Consider the following 22,277-nt stretch of genomic DNA (forward strand, 5'->3'; position numbering starts at 1 on the left):
CTCCTAAATTTAAAAATCCCGGCAGCATACATTATAGTACTAGACAGTATATTAGTTATAAGCTACATATATTTCGGGTAATACTCAGATTATCATATCAAGGCAATTGAATGTTGATTATTATTATAATATTATTACTTTGGTTAATAATTGATATAATTGAGATTAAGAAAGTAATAGAACGATCTATGATCTCAAGATGGAAAATGTTTGATTCTATTTGTTTTGTTTTTTTTTAATTTACGACCAATCAGAACCGAGGAAATGCCTCAAGTGTGGTCATTTTGTCTTTGGACAGTGCGTTCCGGGTACGCAGGGTAATTCTGATTGAGTATTCAGAAGAGCATTTGAGATTGTGATTAAAAGTGAGATCGGTGCCTTGAACCCACTAAGAATCAATCTAAATTAAATACTGTACGATAATTAATCGATCCTTCATGCTCGCACATTACTCAAATGACGCCCACTAAACCCATGATGACGATGTCCATATCGATGGAGTGACGATATATCTCATAATACGATCTCTAGTAAGTTGGCCGACTTTTTATATAACTTTAAGAATTCAAATATAATAATAATAATAACTAAAATTACTGTTTTGTAAGAGCTTATAAAACATCTCGTTCGTACAAAGGCAATGTATCTATTTTTGGATAAAGCAAAAAATATTTGAACTTACGTATACGTTGTATCTCTATGCGTATCGTGTGCGGGTAGTTTAGCGTTAAGTGCCAAAACAGCCCGATAGAGTGTCCAAGAAGGGTTATCTAAGGGCAGCGACACACCGCCAGATGTTAATATCAATTTAAGGGTTGGCAGACGCGTTGCTGCATTATTCAAATTTTCCGTGAGTGTTGCGTCACTTTTGTTTGCTGAAGGCTCCGTCGGCTCTTCCGCATCCGAGTCTTCATTTAGGGGTATGTCGAGATCTGTGGATAAAGATGGCATATTATTATGTCAAGTCATTCTCAGACAATTGAATAATGGTAATTCTAATAATTACGATGACGAGATTACATTTGATCAATTGATTTGATATTATATGTAAAAAATACAAAAACTATGTGATAAGTTGGTATTTATTAGTTTACACATCGGCTGATGCAAAATAGCAAAATTTTCTAGATATGGCAACTCACCGACAGTCTGGTTGAGATTTGTTCTTCCAGGTCTAGGATCAAAAGCGGGTATGAGTGCTGAGAACTGTCGCTTGAGCACGAAGTCGTCATCCCAGGGCTTGCGTGCGCGCCATACAGGATTCGAGCCACGCTGCACAGCTTCTAGGGCTTCCTCCTCCATCAGAGATAATAGATTACGGGATACCTGCAACTATTGTTAGTATGATAAATACTTACCAAAAAATGTATATTTTGCACATAAAATAATACAACACAAGCTGACTAAGAATCCAGGAAATAATATTTTGGAAGCCTAAAGAACTTTATCCTGCTTTATAATTAAATAGATTATTATTAGAAAAAATCTAGAAAATAAATTTCTACGCATTCGTTGGGCTTATGTTCGCGACTTTGGCTATTTATGTTTTACTTTAGAGTGACATACTTAAGAAATGTTTTGTCCATATAACAATTTGAAATATTCACAAAAATACTTACACAAGTAACTCTAGGTAAGTCTTGGTAAGTGGTTTCGTTTTCTTTGTCGCTATCCAGAGCATCATCTCCATCATCATCGTCTTCCAATTCTGTCAGAAGGGCAGGCGCACGACAGGACTCCAAGAAATCCTCTAGTGACACCTGTAATACCACCAAAATTAAGTATAAGCGTAACAAAAAAATATGTCTCCGAAATCACCCACAGCTTATATGAACAACTGTGTATATTTTTAATTTACATACTTTTAAACATTGTAATCTTGATATTAGTAAAAAAATAAAAAGGACCTTTGCGCAACGACTCATATATATCGGGAATTATAAAGAAGTTTTTGTTTACAATAGTTGTTAAAGTAAATGAATTAATATAACAACACTATATCCACGAAAAAAAAAATCAATAGTGTTACAAGCTTTTTTAGGTCTGGGCATCAGATTTCAATCATTGTTTCGTAATCAATTGTCAATGTAAAATGCAAGTAGGTGATCAGCCACCTGTGCCTGACACACGCCGTCGACTTACTACTTGGTCTAAGGCAAGCCGGTTTCCTCACGATTTTCCTTCACCGTTCAAGCGAATGTTACAATGCACACATAGAAAAACTACGACTTGATAGATAAGAGTCAACCTGCTCTATTACCATAGAACAAATATAAAATATAAAAATACCTGTTCACTCTCGCTGGATGTTGAAGTAAGTGATAAGGTAAGCGCATTCTGTGCGTTCGGCGCAAGGGATGGGTAGCTTTGTGCGGCCGAAAGTAGGCCGCCGGGGAAATTACTGGACAACGCCAGACGTACCAAACTAAAAAAAATTCATAAGAATATAATATAATAAGTTTTTTTAATAATAAAGATATTCTTTCTTAAGAATCACTCACCTAGGAAATAAGCTACTTGGGTTGTTACGGTTCGATCTCTGTTGGTTGGAATTGTTTCTGGACGCACTTGACATACGGCCAACACCCAATGATTCCAACAAACGAGCGGCACCCTGCAATTCACACACATATTTATTACATAGAAATAATAACACACAAAAAAACTCTTTCTGTTTTTATTCATTCCGTTGATTCTAAAGTCGTTTACTATCATAAAATCTATGCATATGTATAAACTACTTTTATATTCATTTTTCGCACTACTAAACATTAATCACAGCGGTTTTCTAATGTAACATATTTGTTTATTATATTATTTTGTAAAATAAAGAAAAAAGAAAAAAAATTGTTTTTTGTTTTTTATCCAATTTAACAATGTACTGACTACGGGATATCTGCTCAATACAGTGAAACGATGAACATCGATGATGGTTCAGGAAACCACTTTTATAGTTAAATAAAATTTTTGTCCATAACTGAAAAATGCTTTAATACCTGTTGTGTCAAATCTGGTTCACTGGCACTCATTGTACCGCTTCCTTGTCCATCATTTTTGTGATCCACATATTGACCATCGCTGTTCTCGTTTTCTTCACACTGAAATAAAAAAACATTTCACATATAGCCTAATATAAAACTATAAATGTTGCTTGATAATCAGTTTTACATGCGATAATATCGTATAATACACAACTTATAAAAAATCAACACAATTTATAAAAATAATCGTACGTATGCTACAAACACAAATACAAGATAATCTCTATCAATAATAACACTAACTACAAAATTAATGACTGTATCTACGGAAAAATATCTTCCCTTATATTCTGAGACATCATCGTTATACGCTTTATGTTATTATGTATACGCATGTATACGCGAACGTGGAACATTAAATGACTTAAATCATCATAAAATGGTTCATGCCCATTTACGGGCACTAAAACCTTATTACGAAATTTGGTTTTAATATTTATAATTGCTTTTTACATCTCCATAACATGGTCGCTTAAATGTATAGTTGGAAATTAAAATAGATTTTACAGAATAAACTTATGATATATTTTTTTTCCATTTTTATTAATAATGAGTTTACGATTGTGACGCCCATTTAAATCCATCATCAATGTTTATATTATTTTCTTAAAATTGCCTACACAAAACACAATTTTCTGACGTAAACAGAATATTGTTTTTAAATTAATAAAAAATTTTTTTAGTACTTTTATTATTATTAGCGAACGTGTCTCAGAACAAGCGGGCCTAATATACCTGTATGTGCAGTCTGTTAGCATTATTACGCAGGGTGTGCAACAGGGTGGCGGGTAAGGCCAGCAACTCGCTCGAAAGCAAGGCGTTGGCGCTGTTCCGCTGAGCCTCACCGGAACTTCGTCGGCGACGCTCCTCCTTCGTAACACACTGCTCTACACTATTTATAGGGCACGCGATCGAACCACTACTAGTCTTTACAACCCTTATCCGTTTAAAGGCTTCGAAGCTTACCACATTGTTATTCGATTAGTAAACGTGTCATTAGTAACGGTGTCAAGAAAGTTCTTTAAACAGAACTGATCGTCAATAATGTGTGAATATTTTTAGTTCACATAGTAATACTATTAAATAAATAATATTACATGGTGTAATGGTTGCAGCTCCTTACAAACATTGTGTAAAAAAAACTTGGCGATTAAAAAAGAGTGGCGGAGAGTTTATTGCCAGTTCTTCTCTTCCGTTCTACGCCCTTGATTTGAGAACTGGCAGTAAATGTAAAATTAGAATCATTTAATGTATATTTCTTTTTTTTTGACGTTCATAAGTGTACATTGTGTTACCTATATGAATAAATGATTTTTGATTGATTGATTTGATTAATAAATAATATAGAGATATCAAGATGCTTGTTAATTCTATTAATTCTAGCACGAGCACGGTAGTTTAGTACTAGCAACATTTAACCTCGAACAATAAAGCAAACTCACCTCCTGACTGTTAGATTCCGGTACCGGTTCTTTGGCTGGGTATGGTTTGGTTATATCAGTAATACTAGTAGGCCCCATTTCCATATTCGTTAAAGAAGTGTTCGCTAAATCTGCCATACAGTTGTTCCCTTCAGCTCCCAAAGTTAGCGATTCCACGATTGTGGCGAGATCTGTCAATGAAAAGCTTTAAAATGTCTGCTACAATTGAATGTATCATAAGTTATAGGATAGGATTCAGATTTGCTAAGTATCCCATATGTCAAAGGGTAGTCAAACTCAGCGCAAATTCTGGACGAATTTTTTCGAATCTTCTCCTAAGACGTATAATTACCAGTATTAATATGGTGCGTGGAGTTATTGATAGCTGAGAGATCCGTAGCGTGCATACGAGGTCGCGTCATATTACTTGCCATCTCCTCTCCTGATATGTTATCAGCTGACGATGCTTGCTCCGTAGACGCAACAGAAACCTAAAGCATTTGTATAATAAAAGTTTTGCTGTCTGTTACCCAAAACAAAGAAAACATTGCAAATGACTCATCTTCTACCGAGCTAAAGTTTTAATCTAAATTTTTTGCCGGCCTTTTAAAAATTATAACCCCTTTTTTGAAGTAAAATTGGTTCGGAAATACTTTAGTGAAAATATATTTCATAATTATAATACTGTACTTATAGCCGTCCTTGATAATCGACTATCATCAATTCCTCAACTATATGAGTACTAAAAAGTAATACCTGGTTATCATTATTAGTAGCATCCGGTAAACTTGGTGTTGAGTGACTCTTTCGCGAGCGTGCGTTTGTATTATGTTCGTAGCCTCCTACTAACTTCAAGTCGAACTTTCCGTCCGCACCCATACGATACGAGTTACGGCCACCATGATCCCACCTTTAGAGGGAAAAATAACATAAAATTAACCCATTTTATGTATATTTAAATATTTTTACCCATTTTATTATATTTACTGAATTATAATGAAGTTATTTTTCGATTCCTACCTAACATCCACCCATCCATTGTGAAGGTCAGATGTGACAGTGCCCATAGCCGGTTGGGCGCCATCTTGATCCCTCCACTTCCAATCGGGCCCTCTAGCGACTCTTGCGCCTAAGCAGAGGCCACGTGCATTTCGAGACATTCGACGCGTACGACTTCCGCTTCCCGTGCTAACTGACGTGACAGCTGCCACGCTCGTGGGACCGCCCACTTGACGAGGTACTGAGTCGATAACGCTTATTACCTAAAGGGAAAATTATAATTAGCTACTTCACTTCGATAAGGCTAAAGATTGATATATGGATACAAATACAAAGATAGTTCACCATTAAAACGTTAATTACAAAAACTGATTTTTCAAACATTTTAAATGCAGGTTTGTCAGGATCACAATATTTTAAAAATTTTCAGTAAAAAGTTTTTAATTAATTAAACAACAAATCAAATCATAAATGGTTCCTAACGATTATTAGGGTATTTTTATAATACAGCTTTTAGTTTTTATTATTCATGAAAATTTATTCATGTTTGAAACCACAAAAGTTCAAAAGAGAAGAAGTCTGTAAGAATACCTTTCCATAGATCTCGAGTCCAGACAGCGATAAGTAGTGACTCTGTCCTGAAGAATTCTTCCCATTCTGTTGTATGCGAAGATATCTGTATGGTAAATCGCATCGCACGCGCCAAGTTGCTGTACTGCCGGGCTCTTGCAACGCCTGTTCGTCTGTGTGAGTCACTAAAGTAGTCCACGTCACACCATCCGCTGACATCTGACACAAAAACACAAACATTTTAAAAATCATATTTAATACATAGGCACCAGCCTACGTAGCAACACTTATGAAATGGCAGAATTCTACGAAATTAAAAATCAGAGTATACATACACTAAATCTTGCCTGAAAAATATATTTTCTATTATCGCCTTTTCAACTTCATCAAATTGCAATACAAAATAATTCAACAAGCTGGACTATCACGAAAATTGTTGCATATAAATACGATATCTACATTTAAATTCCATTTCGCTATACATTTTATAAAATTCATTAAATTAGAAATGTTAAATTACCGAATATTTTATACTAAAATTGACTTCCACAAACCTGGAACAGCCAGTTCCTAAGCGCAGATCGCCCGTACCCGCGCGCGTGTCTCAACGTATACGCAGTGGGGATAACATTGAGGCCGAGGTCCAAAGCTATGAAAGCACGTCTATCATCGTTTGTATGAACATTCAATGGTTCTGGTGATCTCGAGAGGACATCTTCAGCTCTCCCATAGGGTAATTGTCGTCCATCCGATGACCAAACGCTGACAAGCGCGTGTGCGCCTGGATTTACCCATTCGCAAGTGCCACCATTGCTTCCGATGAAGTAAATTATGCCATTGTCATCAAAGTCGTGCTGTGGATACAAAAATGTATTAAAGTACCAAGGCAAAGCAATTATTTTTTTATACAGATGTTATTGAACTTTTATTTATTATTTATTAATTATAATAATCGTTTTAAATCGTATAATTTAACGTTATATTATAAACTAGCTGACCCGGCGAACTTTGTTCCGCCTTAATGGCAATAAATAAGCAGTTTGGGTTTTTTTATTGGAAAAAATACAAAAAAATTAAATACCTACATTAATCATTCATTATTATTTCTGTATTTTAGTACATAGGTTGCTCTTCACTTAAGTACCTTGTGATACACATTTTTTCATTTTTTGTTTTATTATCAGGCGCAAAAACAAACAACGCTGATGGTCTTCCGACCCGTGAACATGCCACGTATAATTGACCATGGGAAAAACATGAATGTTCTAGATTTAAACCACAAACTTTTAAGGATTGGCCTTGTGATTAGTTGATGGTCATGGCAAATGCAAGACGTATCGGAAATTGAAGTCTTTTAAATTCAAACGGCATATCGGTTGGGATCATCGGGATCCTCGGAATAAGAACTTCCTCACCTTTGAATTTTCCTATCATTATCGTAGCGTAAATTACATTGTTCTTCAATTTTCTAACCACCAAACGCATACCATTATGTAGTTCAGGTCATCTACATCTTTATTCTTTTTCTTCTTTTTTATCAGTAAGCAATGTAACTCTCATGTTTGTTGTCAGCTGCAGTTTCGTCACATAGCGCCATAGATTTGACGATTTGAGGCAAGCGTTTATTTCGTCGACAGCCGTAGATCTTGGAATTACTGGCAGTATTTGGCGGAAATCGCCAGACAGTAAAATCATTGCTCCTCCAAAACATCTCGATTCATTGCGTAAATCTTTTAATGTTCGGTTAAGTGCTTCCAATGCACGTTTATGCGCCATTGTGCATTCGTCCCAGATGATGATTTTCGATGCCGCTAAAACTTTGGCCATTGCTGAGTGTTTTGCAATATTACACGTTGGTTCTCCAATAGTTTGAAGATTTAACGGTAATTTTAATTCTGAATGAGCCGTACGGCATCCTTCTAACAATGTGGCTGCTATTTCAGAAGAAGCAACTGCAACCGCTATGTTGGATCTCGCCCGAACAGTTGCTAAAACTAATGACATGAGGAATGTCTTGCCAGTTCCACCAAGGGCATCTAGGAAATATAAACCACCATTTTCATCATCGTTTGCCTTCATTAAAGTATCATAAACTTCCTTTTGTTGGTATTTCAACAGGGGTACATTCGTTTGAACTACTAAATCTAATTCCTGGTGATCATATTCACGTTCCCGTTCCAATACTCGATTAAATGCGTCATTCGACAACAACAACAAATAGAAACATTCATCATTCTTTGGATGAACTGTATACATACGACAATACCGAGTTTTATAGTTCTCTTCACTGTTTATACGAATGGGCAATAGCACTATCATTATAATTAAATTGTAAATTGTAAAAATAATTAAACGTATTTATTTAATAGAAATATTTTGAATATTGATTTCTTACAAATATCAAATTGTCATATATACGTCATTACATAGCTGTCATTATACGTCAATTACATAGCTATCATTTGCGTTTTATTATTCCAAGTCTGATTCTTATTTGTTATACCACTTTTTATAGTGACTGACGTTTCATGTCAAGTCCCACGGGAACGCTGTCGAACGGGATAAAAAGTATCCTATGTCCGTCTCCTGGCTCTAAGCTACCTCCATACCAATTTTCACTCAAATCTGTTCTTTCGTTCTTGAGTTATAAGTGGTGTAACTAACACGACTTTCTTTTATATATATAGATACAGTATTGGGGTGGGGGAATAAATTACAATTAATCTGCTTACGTAATTCTTAAACGGCCCTTATCATAAATAATTACTATACTTACGTCATACGTGAAGTTAATTGGCGCTTCCGACTTTATTCTCTGAACAAAATTGTATGTAGACCGTTCCATATCGTACCACTGACGCGCGACAGATTTAGCGAGGAAACGCTCCAACTGTCTAATAGTCGTTAAGGCTTCAACTCTAAGATTGCGGTTGCCGTTATTCGAAGTTGTGTCTTCGCTTGTATCGTCATTTGAACGTTCCACGCGAAGCCTGAAATTGTAATTTGTTAGTCTAGAAAACCTGGCAATTTAGAAAGTAAAGCCTAAGTAAGTATTTATTTTGTAATAGCAACTGGGTATTATAATTCAATTTAAAAATTCGTGATAACACTCATTTGCATAATTATTTGAAGGTATTAGATAGACGTACATAAAAGTATATTAAAACAATGCCATGCCTATATGTGGACAAGTCCAGCGATTTCAACATACCGAATACGCTTAGTAAGATGATGTAAAGCTGAAGGGTGTGTTGTTGGTGCATCCAGTACAGGTGCAAGCACCGGAAGTCGTTCCACACTCTCTAGTACCGCGACCAGCCGCGACGCGACCGTGGCGCCAGTGTCTCCCTCCATTAACCACTCGCGAAGAATGCGCTCGCGCTCTGATAACTGATTTGGTGCATCTGAAGCAGAAAAAGTAGATTACTATTGTGTTTCTAATATATATGACTAAATTCACATTAAAGAAAGACCATTTGATTATTAAATTTAAATGTACAAAGGAAAATCAAAGATATGACATAACAAAATAACGTGAAGTTCGCAAGGAAAGATTTTATTTTCCAAAGGGTATTTTTTTACCCCAACGCATCAATACTAAAAGGATAGTCAGATAGATAGGAACTTGTCTAAGTGTATGATTAAAAAACGTGACTCGCCGTTAAGTCTAACTTACATACGCAAATACTTTAGAAACACGGGAGCCAAAAGGCACACAACAAAAACAATTCAAAGCTATTGTTGCTAAGACCGCTTAACTCACAGAATACAATAGTATAACCTTCTGTCGGGTTAATATTGTATAATAGGGAAAATTTTGATAAAGTTAAAATATCTTAATTCCACACTTACCACTAGGATGTGGTGAAAGAACCTGCAAAAGTGCAGGAGCCAAGCCTGAAGATTCCAATTCGTAAGCAGACAGCAGCTCCTCACCACATAACAATTCTGTCAGATGGTTGAGTGTTTCTTGCAACTCTTTCTTCCAATCACCTAAAGTCATAAAAAAACATTAATTTAATTTATTCATAGTTATGATAAAAACACATTACAGTCCTCTTCATTGATAGATTTAAAGTGAACGTCTATAAATACGAAACACTAATGGTTTACTCAAAACCAAACACAAGGACCTCTTGGCTGCGTTTTATTCTATAAATTTATTATATTCTTTATTTTTTGTACAAAGAAAAATAACACATAAAAATCAGTACCAGTAGCATCCGTGGAGATTTTATAAAGCATTGCCAGTAAGGCTCGTAGTCTCGCAACGGGCGCACGTGGTTGTCTGCACGCGGCGCTCGCCAAGTGACGCGAGTACAACGCACGCGCCCGCTCGCCAACCTAACAATAAATATATTAAATAATACATTTTTCACAAATATCATTATTATATTTAATATATATTTATATTATTTTGTAAACACAAGTAGGTTTTGTGTAATAATTATGAACGTTACTTTGTGTTAGTATTTGTTTTTGTTTGATGATAATAAAATGTATTTAACATACCTGAGCCTTCTGCGCCTCAGTTTTAGCGGAGAATCGGCTACGTCCTTGAGTCGCATTGCAATTGCTAGTCACAGCCGGCCGACGATCATTCCACCCACTTGCTAGGTCGGGACCTAAAATAGATTACAATAAAAAATATATTTTACGTAAATCATTTATATTTAATATTCTATATCGATATCGAAAAAAATGGGAATAGAGAGAGATATTGATTTTATTAATTTGTTTATTAAAACATAATAATAGGCACTGAAATAGCCTTGTCATTCTTTAACTCACTTTTCATACTTCACAGCGGATTCCGGTCTCAAATCACTTGTGAGTCTTTACGATTTGATATTTTAGATATATTAATGCATCTGTATTATACAATACAATTAACACATACAAATGGTAATAAAATTTTTCATATAAAAATTATAGTTGTCCAAATTCTATTCAAAATAGATTTGTGGTCTCGGCTTAATATCATGACATGACTGACATGAGATGATGACAATGACCATCTGTTAGGCTGGTATACTTGACCAGATGGTAAGCATTGTGACAGGTCAATCTGGTATGGATACATATGGTAAGGACTGCCTACGTCGCCTTCTGTCATAAAAAGCGAAAGCATAACCTAGTTTCTTTATATTGCTAACCCTATACTAATATTCACAATCAAAAACCATCATAGTATTTATAGTGAATATTTTAATTTTCCAGTATTTATAAATTGCTGTTTTAAATAGTGAATAAATTTTAAATACGCACCAAGAAATGTTTCGGCAGTGAACGAGTGTTTTGTCCCTCTGTTTGACTCAAAAATAAAACCAGGTAAATCTTCTCTCAATATAGTTGTCTGCTGCTGCCCATCAGTATTATGTATGTGAAGTTCTTTCTCCCTGAAAACAGCCATAAGGAAACTTAATTTCATTCCAGATTTAGCAGGTTTAACCCTGATCAGCTACTTGCCAATGAAGATAAAATTACTAATGGAACAGATGAGAAAATAACCATTCTTGTAACGCCACTGGATTATGATTTAATACAATATAACACAACACACATACATAATATAAATACAAAACAGTTACTAATAAAACATATAGGTTTAGATAAGATTACAGGGTGCTCGCAGAAACTTAAAGGCATGCAAACAGCTGTTTAGCATCGACCTGGACAAGATAGCTTTCAATGACAAGACCTATACGGTTCCAGAGTCATCGGGGTACTTTAAATAATGGAGGATTTTTGTTTTACTCTATATTAACAATAGAATATAAGCGAATTAATGTTACGTTAATTGCTATGTAACGAATGAATGCAATGTTGAAGAGATTGCTTACGTCTGGCTATACTCCCATGATTTAACTCTGACTATTACTATACTATACTGGAAATCGCCAAGCTTATAAAATAGAAAGCCTAAGCCAGCCTTGGCTCACACCGACCTATTTATTACTGTTTTATATTTATTATTTTCCAGTGTGTCAGTATAACTGTACTGTAAAATCAATATCTTTAATATTAACTTACTTTTTACATGACAATACCCAGTTTCCAAGTATAAGCTTTGTATTGGTTGGCTTAGATAGAATTGGTTGGGGCACTGAAGTTTTCACCGACGCACGCGCCCTCTGAAGTTTGTCTATAAATTCACCACGATTTTCTGAAAAATAATTACTCATACAGCTAACAGTATTTGAATAAATTGATAATTGAACATTTGAACTTTGTCCAAAAAACATCTTAAATTACTTCTATTGATTCGAATTTATGCCCTTGAATATTAGGAGATTCCAATATCACACAATACTTTTACTTATTATCAGAATAAGAACGTACCAGTATTATCAGTCTGATGTTCGGGACTGCCGCTAGAGTACATAGTAGCCAATTTCCCATCCAACAGGAAACGAAACCAGCCGTTGGAGCCCGTACTCAACTCAAGGGCCGCAGCGTCACTCCACACGTAGAGGGCGTCTCGTCCGCGGCACAACGACCATTCGCCCCAAGAGTACGCTGTCCCATTTGTCAGGCTGGATGCGTCTTCGCCAGGTTGTTCGCTCGATGGTCCTATAACGATAAAATCATGTGTATTGTAATCTAAGGTCCGAGGTTTCCGCCTATGTTGTACTGATTTTTATACATTGGCGAACAAGGCCTTCCATAAAGATACTTTAATTACGCCGGCAACGAAATCATCTACGAGTGTCGCTTCAATGTGCATTACCACAATATGACACAATTAAAAAATGATAAAGGGTATTATTATATAAATATATATATATGTATATATTGTCATGTAACGTTGGACATTAAAATATACGCTTTTGTTCAACTTGACAAAATCACAAATCAATAAACTTGTATTAATTAATAAATTCTTCAATTTGTTTTGTGTTTTTTATTTTATCTGTTTAATTGTTTAAAGTTTTGCCGTTTCGTTTTTAGTTCTTATATACGCGTCAATATGTATGTTTTATTTCAATATATTTATATAAAATTAGACAAATTTGTAATATGATATATTTTTATTAAGAACAAACCTGCAGCTATCACAGCAGCATTGTTCTCAGTCGCAGGCGGTGGATAGGCGGAAGCCAACGCGTCCACTTTGCTGAAAACGCCTAATCTTGCAAATTGCTCCAAGTAGATATCGGCCGCCTTGACCATTAGTTCTTCTGCTATACCAAGGACTGTTAAATGTCCATCATCATCATCCTAGGGAAACGAAATATATAAATCCATAGCACTCGCGCAAAATTAGAGTCGAAAGAAATTAAAAGACTATTAAAGTCATAATTTATAGAGCATGCAAGGATAAAATACTAAAATTAAAAATTGAAACATTTCTAATATCTAAAATGAATTTCAATGATAAGGGCACATTCACTGAATGCGGGTAAAATTCGATGGTGTGTTGCTTTATACATCGATTTTTTAGTTATGATTCATGAATGACAAAAATATGTTAATGGGTCTAGCGTATTTATTTACAACAAATTAACACGAATTTATATCGTTTGAATTAAATATTTGGAGTCAACCCGTGCAAGGTATTAATACAATAAAAGGAAGGAGCGTTCACACCATCGTAACTTTACCACGGGCGGGCGGATATAGCGACTGCGCAGATACCGCGACTGTGCTCGACGTCCGCTATCGAGATCCTCCTAGTTGTATAGAAATTACTGATGGCTATACATGCTATGAAATATTATATCGTATTCTAAATGAACAGTAGTTCTGAACCGATAAATAAAGGCGTGTAGACCAATTTTTCGAATCCGTCCATCAAACATGGACTATACTTCCAAAAGCTTACAAAGGAAGTTCTTTATTTGATCCGTATGAGTTCATGTTATTTTCTTAATATACCAATTAGATCGCTTATTTTCTAATTTCAATTGACTATTTCAAGTACTTTTGTATATAAAGCGCATTTAGAAAAAATATTATAAAAAATATATATTATTATACCTGCGTATCGAGGACTCTTGCTATGAGCCTCGTCAGAAGCGACGCAGTTCGGGGCGTGGATAGCGTACGTAGACGTTGTGAGGGTGCGTAGTGCACCATTTTGCGTACGAGCGATAAACACGCACGTTTTACTCCTACGCCGCCCGCTGCTATGTACCGCGAACAAAACACTGGCACTAGACGACTGAAAATAAATTTTAAATAGCTTTGATTAAAGAAAAACACTTTTTTAACGGATTGAATTTATGGTTTATTGTAAACTTATAGGTAATTATTTAAACATAATTTTAAATTTAACCGACGTTTCGCGTGCTTTACAGCGTGCGTGGTCACGGTGACTGAAGACAAAAGGTGTTGAATGTCAAAAAAGTATCACAGCGCTGATATGTAAGATAAGCAATTAAACTTACTCTAAATAGATTGCAGCCATTTCTTTATCACCGGTGTCTGGGAAATCATCATCGTTGGATGAAGCCGGCGAATCTTGATTGCTTACGACAAGCCATTCTCCGGGGCATTGCAAAATGGCTGCCACTTCACGGTGACCTGTTTTTGTAAAATAGTGGAGATTAAAAATGTTACAAAACCTAAAGATTAGGTTACCTCTTCAAAATACGTAAAAAAATTATGTCTATACTTTTAATTATTAGAACTAGTCTATATTTTTTTTATGTACACCGAAACTTTTGTAAATTAGTTAACAAAAAATAATATCTTTTATAAGCCTTGGCCTCCGATTCCATGATTTCCTCATATTGTTTGGCCTCACCGTACGGGCATGTGTTAGATAATTTACACATAGAAGAAACACATCGATTGGTGCATAAACGGGATTTAACATATGAAGACCAAAAAAAACAAGTTTGTATAATTATGCAATCTGAACTAACATTAACATATTATTGAACTCAGATAATTATATAGGGCAAGGTGAGTTCGAGGTACGATTTTATAGGGTTAGAGGATAAGTGATAATGAAAATGCAAAACTGACCGGTCCGTTTACCTTGATCGTGCCTTTCCCTCGCTTTGTCGAGAGGGGTTTTTCCATCTTCATCTCTAAGGTCGGCGTTGGCTCCATACCGAAGGAGGACTTTGGCAATAGCAGGTCGACCAAAGCATGCTGCGTAGTGGAGAGAAGAGCTTCGTTGGCCACGGTTTACATCGGCCCCTGAAGAAAATACAGAGTCAAATTTTATATGGCACGTGATGCTTTTCTAACTTTAAGAGCATATGTATTAATGGCCACATAGTTGGATAAATCTATTGAGAATACAGGGCTAACACTGTCCAAAAATATAACTGTTTATCTGAAAACACTGCATGAACAGTTAATTAGGTCAATTTAATCTTATATGGCCTTTCTCGTAACTGAAATCCAACAATACAATACATTTTTAAATAGTAGTTAAGCGATCCAAATGTAAGTACTTCCAATTACTTACGTGCAATATTAATTACATTTTTAAATCAAAAATCGGCTTAAGCTAATCTCTCAACCAAATTACAAAATAATGCGTAGTTTCAATAGAGCAATGAACAAGTATTTTATACTAGAGTATATCATTGAAAATTAAGCTAGATCCACACTCATCAGTCTCTTGGCGGTCCGATCTCGGTACGCTAAAGTTAAAAAAAAAACAATGGGTGTGGTCCATTCTACACGCCCGTCTTACATTCGTGCTCATCGTTTAATGGTCAAGTTAATAGATTGTGTCGGGTTTACAATAAAACTGTCATGAGCAATGACTCACGCAAATCCATAGAAACTTTTCGCCGAGTTGTTTTAGCAACCTTGCATTGTTAAATATTTACTATATTACTTATACGATTATGAGGAATGTGTATGGATCTGGTTAGCGATATGCCTTCTTAAGTTCTGATGTCATTTTTAGAAAATATATATGAAAATACATATGTTAGATAAGTATTTGATTGTCTTCATTTTAACAAGTGTTGTGTTTGAGAGCATAAAATAATAATATATTGTTAGTAAGTCTAGTTTTGGTGGAATTCAACTTATATGTAAAGAATATTTTACCAAACCGGGAAGGAAATGTGAACGGAATTATTGTGTGTACCCAGCAAAGTAATTCAATAAATTACATTATCCGTTAGCGAATTGAATTTACAGTCCTATGTCAAGTTGATTCATGACATTAGGTATTTCGGAGATTTATTACTTAAAATAAGATATTTAGTGTAATCAAAAGCTTTACCACATTCAGAGCCAAATACCTTTTTCACATAGAAACTCCACCATCTCCCTCGTCCCGAACGCTGCCGCCCAGTTGAGAAGAGTCTGTCCCACGTCATCGGTAAAATTGACATCCACCGCGCCAGTATTGACAGCTGACATGAGTGCATCGGTGTCCTTACCCCTTATACAATCGATCAGCTGCCGGTGAGACTTGTCCCTCACCCCCTCACCACTTGCAGACACATTTGATGACCCCACTACCGAGGAACTACTGCTTGCGGCAGTTGAACTGTGGCGGTTTAACCCACTGTAAGCAAATTTAGATGCTTCATTCAAAGAAATCTTGCTATAAGCTATGTACCAAGAATTAAATTTTGCATTCCTTATTTATATATAGTAATATAATACACCAAGAAAAAAACTAATCATTTATTTTTGCTTAAAATATGTATTAAGAAAGCAGAGAATCAATGTTCTAAGCGGACACCTCGATAAATAATAATAATGTAATTATTTAAGCAGTTAATCATAAGTCCATATGGTTATTATTATTTATTTGGGTACAATAGTGTCCTTAATAATATATTAATAGATTTAAGGTATATACAATCATAAAAATCGATAGTAAGCGTGACCATATTGTCCATTTGTTTGAATTAAAGTTTGTAAGTACTCTGATGTTTAAATCTGACAGCTACCATTTTTGACATGTCAGAACTAAGTCTATATCAGGCCTAAAATCTAAATACGAGTCCTTTTCAATATCAATACGAGTAATATATAACATGTTATTTAATAAATTGTAGGCCAGCAAAAGAATAAAATAAAATAATTAACGTTAATACAATATATTATCCGTGATATTGAAATATGTATTTGTTACAATTTTGTGTGGTAAAACATAAAAAATACGTAGCATATTATTTTTTATTGCACTCGAATAGGTCAAAGTTCTCCTGTCAGAATTCTACGAAATGAAAAATCATACTTTAGATACACAATTGTACTGCAAAGGCCAGCAACAGACTTGCGAGCCCTTTGCCATTGAGTGTGTCCATGGGCGGCGATATCACTTAACATCAGGTGAGCTTCCTGCCCGTTTGCCCACTGTTATATTAATAAAAATACTTATTCATTTTGTTTGTAGAAAAAATACCATTATGTATTCAACTTACGTTTGTATAGCTTGACGCCCTTCGCAGAGCAGTACGAGTAATAAGTCCACCAAACGCATACACTCCAAACTCCAGCGTTCATCTGATTGAACTGCTGCTTCTATAGCTGAACAAAGGTCCAGGCGTACTAAATCCTAAAACAAAAAACATTTTAATATTTATATGAAAAAATCTTAATTCTTATAATAAATTTATACATACATGTGTGATTTGTTCAGAGCCACGGCACAGCGTGGTTAAGAGACTGACAGTGGTAGATACAGATGGCACTGAACATTTGTCATCGCTATTCTCGGTGCTGCCCAGACGATGTACCAACTCTTCAATCAAGCCTGAATATAAAAATATAACAATCAAGTTCTAAAACCTATCGAAGACAGGTGGTAATTTGTGGCCACCAAGAGACAATTATTTTTCTGTTGAAATCTGACCTAGGACTTTCGACTTCTAACCCATGTGTACTTAACACTAACGCCATGGACTACACAACACTAAGTCCAATTTAGCATTAGTCATGTTTTTTATGAATCATCAATATCTTGTAACTCTAATAGAAAGGTCGAAACTTCTTCAGCTTACCTAATGCAATCATAATAATAAATTGAATGTATTAAGGGCGCATTCTAAAAAACATGTATTCGATAACATCTTATCCATTTAATCGTTTAACAATGACCTAAAAACCTCAATACAAAAGTTCTAATTAATTGCTAATAAACTATTATTTATATGCGTGACGTGTTACTATTAAAATAACCCCGTACCATGTTCGGCTAGAGGTGCCGGGTCGGCGTGCGCTCTCGCAAATCGGTCCGCAAGTGACGCAAAGCATCGTAAGGCCGCATCGGCTACACGTGTATCGCTGTGGCGTAGAAGAGAGGAGAGGGAACTCACTGCATCACCAACACGGGCATCACCGGGTTCCATCTTACCGCAGACTCTGAATACAATAGGAAAATCATACTTTAGAAGGTCGGAACAATCTGTATAAAATATAGTTTTCAAGTAAAAAAACACATTTAGTCACAAACGTATTAACTATTTATAATAAGAACAAGATTTCATATAATAGGTAAAATAATAGCTACATGTTTTTAACCTGATCATTCTAAATAACCTTATGGAATATTACCTTGAAACAACAGCCATAGCTGAATGCAATGTGTCTTTGTGTACAGAGGTTCCGTGATGAGTAATAAAATGTAGTACAGCTGGTAATCCACCACCTTCCCACACTGCACCAGGTTCTCTGGTACATACTAACTCTAAAACCTGCAAATGTCATTTAGCTTAAAAATTAAACTGTGTTACCAAGAAACTTAACCTTGCCTGCATATAAAAAATATTCTAAGTTGATAGTTAGAATGAATGAGATGAGACGGGCAAATTGGAATGGAATGGAACAGACTAAATTTTAAACTTAATAATTTCTTTCTTTTGAGAGGTCAGTCAAAAGTTTTACGAAGTTTAGACTACACTTTTCAAATTATGTTAACAGCAAACAGCATATAAATAAAAAGCAACTGTTAGCTTCCAGTTACACTTGCATAAATTTAAACACTTGACAAACCTTGATGCATTGTTCAGCAAGGTCTTTGCTAGTCCTATTGTTAGGATCCACAGTCAAAAGTCTGCTGCATATTGCTTTTACTGCACCTTCAATAGCTACAATTCTTCTGGTACATTCAGCTACAAAATATAAATTCTTTGGTATAAATTAGTGCATAATGTAAAATAATGCTTAAGAATCATATCAGATGCTAATGGACGATGTAGACAATAATAAAGAAACATTTATAGACCATACAGCCACCAGTTTTTCTAAAAACATACTTATTGAAAATTGATAATATAAAATTAATAAAACAACAACTCATATCAACAATGAATAAACCAATTAACCATAGATAACAGACCTGATACATCCAAATAGTAGGTTATTGCTCTAGCCGTGACTTCTAATACATTGTCTGGTGCATATTCATCAAGAAATATTTTACACAAAGCCGGTAAGAAAGTTCGTGGAGGGCAGCTGTAATTCAAATATAATTTAGTTGTGGTGTTAGTCCATATCATTATGGTGATACTATACAAATTACTTCCCAGAGATACAATGCCAACAACACTAAACATTACATAAAATGTTATGGCATTTATACATAACTGTCACAACATGCCAACATAGCATTATCAGATTTGCATCAATAAAAAATCCCATTGATTACTGACAAAATCAAAAACAAAGACATAATCAATAAGAATCTATATTTAAAATTCATAAGTAAGTAATTCTTAAGGAAAAATATTTACTATTTTGCTAAGAGTTAAGTACAGAGTAACACATCAATAGAGCATGTATTAAATTAATTTAACTATATTTAGATAATTTTGATTTATTTCTAACTTATTGAATTGAGAATTACTTATTGTTTATTAATAATTTTTGTATTAAGAATAAAATTACCTTTCAAAGCACCGGTCAACATTATCTGACATGAGCAAGAGCATACAAAGCTGCTCTAAAGCAATAAGCTGCATATCACGCTCATCACCCTGCCCTGTCAACAGCCACTCCAGCAAGGTCTCAGGATCCACCTCAGCCATCTTAATAAAACCAAAAAAAAATTTTATTATTAATATATACAAGTAATTTAAACATGACATATTAATATATAAAATTTATTTATAAAAAATAATACCTTGGGTGAAGTTTGTTCCTTGCTCCTAAAATAAAACAAATGATATTTATAATTCAATTTTAGTTTTTATTAGTTAAAATACCACAAGTGACAAATTTTGTAACTAAGCCTTAGATTCTGAGTCAAAATGTTGCAACAAGTAAGCCTGCCATAAACAAAATCCAGTGCATTTATGAAATATGAGTCATACTTAGCAATATTTCTTATCTTTGACTATCCTTAAATTAATAATTATAAAAGAAATATGAAGGACAATAAAGTTCTTCAACATAAATTTATATAAATTACATCACAATTTTTAAAGATTTACAATATCAAGTTACACATTTTTTATGTATACTTCATAAGTAATAGTAAAAAGTGAGAATTATATAGAATAATTATGTGCACTATTTTTAAATTTTATTAATATTATAATAAATTAAACCTTATTGAAAAACAAAAACTATATTTTCACATCATGATTTCTAGCAGCAATTTAATTCTATGTAGGTACTAAAAACCAACATAATTTTAAAGTAATAAAAATAATAGTTTTCATGATGATTCAGAGCGATTATTGCATATAAAGTGGGTTAATTTCAAATAGAATGACCCTTTCTCTTTCACAAATGCATCACATAAGTAAGACCAATGAGTGCCGATATTACAACCACGGAAGTATGAAACAGCGATGTTATGCACATGTTATGTTTTTATACACAAAATAAATATCCAATATACCATAATAATTATAACGTGACAAAGTAGAACAATGAAAATATCTGTCAATACATTTACCTTTATTAGACCATTACTGACAAATCAAATCAAAATAAGAAAATATTACGAATATTTTTCTTTCGTTTAATGCGACTTTCACTAGAACACAATTCAATAATTACATGAGAAACATCTTTTTCTACGATTTTCACAACATCATCTGTCATACATCATCCTACTCAGTACTCACTACTCGCCATCATTGTAGGTAGTGATGTCCGGTAATAGTGGATACAATACCCAGAACCGGTAACCGGTTCGTTAACACAATCGAATAATGCGTAAAACAAAATTCGGTTATTTAGATTTAAAATTTAATTACTGATTTTACTATTTCCAACAATTACTAGCTACATTTGAAAAGTATGTAACATAAAGCAATTAATTTGACGAATAAAGTTTCTCCATTAAAAAAAAAACACATTCACTACGTGATACGTAATAATCCATCTGCAAATTTATCTGTTTTATTTAGATAATAATTACCTTTTAACATTATTATCAGATGAAACGTAAGCCATGAAATTTGTAATAAACCAAATGTTTTATCGACTTCGAATCGATAATTCATATTTTATAATAATTTAAAATCAACTTATGCTGCGATTGACCACACTATGGAACCATAGAGTTTGTCCACGGTCTAGTCAATAGTCATCATCTGTCAAACTCGATTAGGCGATTGAATTTGTTTTTGACGCATGAATGTTTTTGCTAATTTCTTATTTTATGCAAGATGAATAAATTAACACAAAAACTATTTCCGAAAACGTATGCGCTACTTGCAAGATCTGATAAATGGTTTTTACGTCCTAATTCATATCTAATAGGGTATATTTTGTACAGTATCTCTTGGAATTAAGTAGGTAGGTATATATATTCTTAAAAGTTAAGAACGTTAAAAGACCAACAACGCACTTGTGAGCCTTGTGGCAGTATAAGTGTCCATGTGCGCAGTGCGGCGGTATCACTTAACTTCAGATGAGCCTCCAACCCGTTCCCCGTTCTATAAAAACAAATATACGCCCTTACCGCCTAATTTTCAACCTCTCACAAATGTCTCACAAATGTAATTTTATCCTTTAAATGAACATGGTATATGAATAAATTATTTTTGACTTTGACTAAATAAAAAATATGGGTTAAGGCTTACAATTCAATACCTCGATTTTGAGGTCGGGGGAGGGTATATTTATCACCCCCAACCAATTTCAAGTACCACAGAAACAGTTATTTCAATAAAAAAAACAAAACATACATATAATACTTAACATTAACCGGTGCATCTAAACATTCCAGTGATGGATGTGTAGGTGTTGGTGTAATACATTCTAACTACAATATTGTCCAAAAAACTAAACTCCCTCCTGAATCCTCCGTGTTCACTGGCGAATGTATTGGCCTATTCAAAGCTATAGAATACATCCTTCT

The 22,277-nt window shown here is 34.4% G+C and overlaps 1 protein-coding gene across 6 annotated transcripts in view; it reads right to left on the reverse strand.

Moving 5' to 3' along the window:
• Nucleotides 1-21,037, reverse strand: part of LOC110998447 (E3 ubiquitin-protein ligase Ufd4) — a 28,246-nt gene extending 7,209 nt beyond the window's left edge. The window contains exons 1-36 of one of the 6 annotated variants that reach the window (XM_022267110.2): nucleotides 20,865-21,037; nucleotides 20,085-20,109; nucleotides 19,850-19,989; nucleotides 19,302-19,417; nucleotides 18,956-19,074; nucleotides 18,518-18,657; nucleotides 18,150-18,325; nucleotides 17,587-17,717; nucleotides 17,386-17,519; nucleotides 16,249-16,517; nucleotides 15,017-15,181; nucleotides 14,422-14,557; nucleotides 14,012-14,195; nucleotides 13,636-13,704; nucleotides 13,078-13,252; nucleotides 12,374-12,604; nucleotides 12,065-12,197; nucleotides 11,300-11,430; nucleotides 10,544-10,656; nucleotides 10,246-10,375; nucleotides 9,884-10,024; nucleotides 9,243-9,435; nucleotides 8,808-9,021; nucleotides 6,586-6,885; nucleotides 6,053-6,250; nucleotides 5,483-5,724; nucleotides 5,219-5,372; nucleotides 4,815-4,953; nucleotides 4,484-4,653; nucleotides 3,777-3,911; nucleotides 2,997-3,098; nucleotides 2,502-2,614; nucleotides 2,290-2,425; nucleotides 1,620-1,760; nucleotides 1,143-1,332; nucleotides 683-932 (exon numbers count right to left, since the gene is read on the reverse strand). In XM_022267110.2, coding sequence (XP_022122802.2) covers nucleotides 683-932; nucleotides 1,143-1,332; nucleotides 1,620-1,760; nucleotides 2,290-2,425; nucleotides 2,502-2,614; nucleotides 2,997-3,098; nucleotides 3,777-3,911; nucleotides 4,484-4,653; nucleotides 4,815-4,953; nucleotides 5,219-5,372; nucleotides 5,483-5,724; nucleotides 6,053-6,250; nucleotides 6,586-6,885; nucleotides 8,808-9,021; nucleotides 9,243-9,435; nucleotides 9,884-10,024; nucleotides 10,246-10,375; nucleotides 10,544-10,656; nucleotides 11,300-11,430; nucleotides 12,065-12,197; nucleotides 12,374-12,604; nucleotides 13,078-13,252; nucleotides 13,636-13,704; nucleotides 14,012-14,195; nucleotides 14,422-14,557; nucleotides 15,017-15,181; nucleotides 16,249-16,517; nucleotides 17,386-17,519; nucleotides 17,587-17,717; nucleotides 18,150-18,325; nucleotides 18,518-18,657; nucleotides 18,956-19,074; nucleotides 19,302-19,417; nucleotides 19,850-19,989 — 5,510 coding nt within the window. In that variant the 5' untranslated portion in view covers nucleotides 20,085-20,109; nucleotides 20,865-21,037. Of the gene's footprint in view, nucleotides 1-682; nucleotides 933-1,142; nucleotides 1,333-1,619; nucleotides 1,761-2,289; nucleotides 2,426-2,501; nucleotides 2,615-2,996; nucleotides 3,099-3,776; nucleotides 3,912-4,483; nucleotides 4,654-4,814; nucleotides 4,954-5,218; nucleotides 5,373-5,482; nucleotides 5,725-6,052; nucleotides 6,251-6,585; nucleotides 6,886-8,807; nucleotides 9,022-9,242; nucleotides 9,436-9,883; nucleotides 10,025-10,245; nucleotides 10,376-10,543; nucleotides 10,657-11,299; nucleotides 11,431-12,064; nucleotides 12,198-12,373; nucleotides 12,605-13,077; nucleotides 13,253-13,635; nucleotides 13,705-14,011; nucleotides 14,196-14,421; nucleotides 14,558-15,004; nucleotides 15,182-16,248; nucleotides 16,518-17,385; nucleotides 17,520-17,586; nucleotides 17,718-18,149; nucleotides 18,326-18,517; nucleotides 18,658-18,955; nucleotides 19,075-19,301; nucleotides 19,418-19,849; nucleotides 19,990-20,084; nucleotides 20,110-20,864 lie in introns of all 6 variants that reach the window. The other 5 variants (XM_022267109.2, XM_022267112.2, XM_045629580.1 and 2 more) reach the window with 5 other exon arrangements.
• Between the last annotated feature and the right edge of the window lie 1,240 nt (nucleotides 21,038-22,277).

The sequence above is a fragment of the Pieris rapae genome, chromosome 9, assembly GCF_905147795.1.
Source record: "Pieris rapae chromosome 9, ilPieRapa1.1, whole genome shotgun sequence".
NCBI lineage: Eukaryota > Metazoa > Arthropoda > Insecta > Lepidoptera > Pieridae > Pieris > Pieris rapae.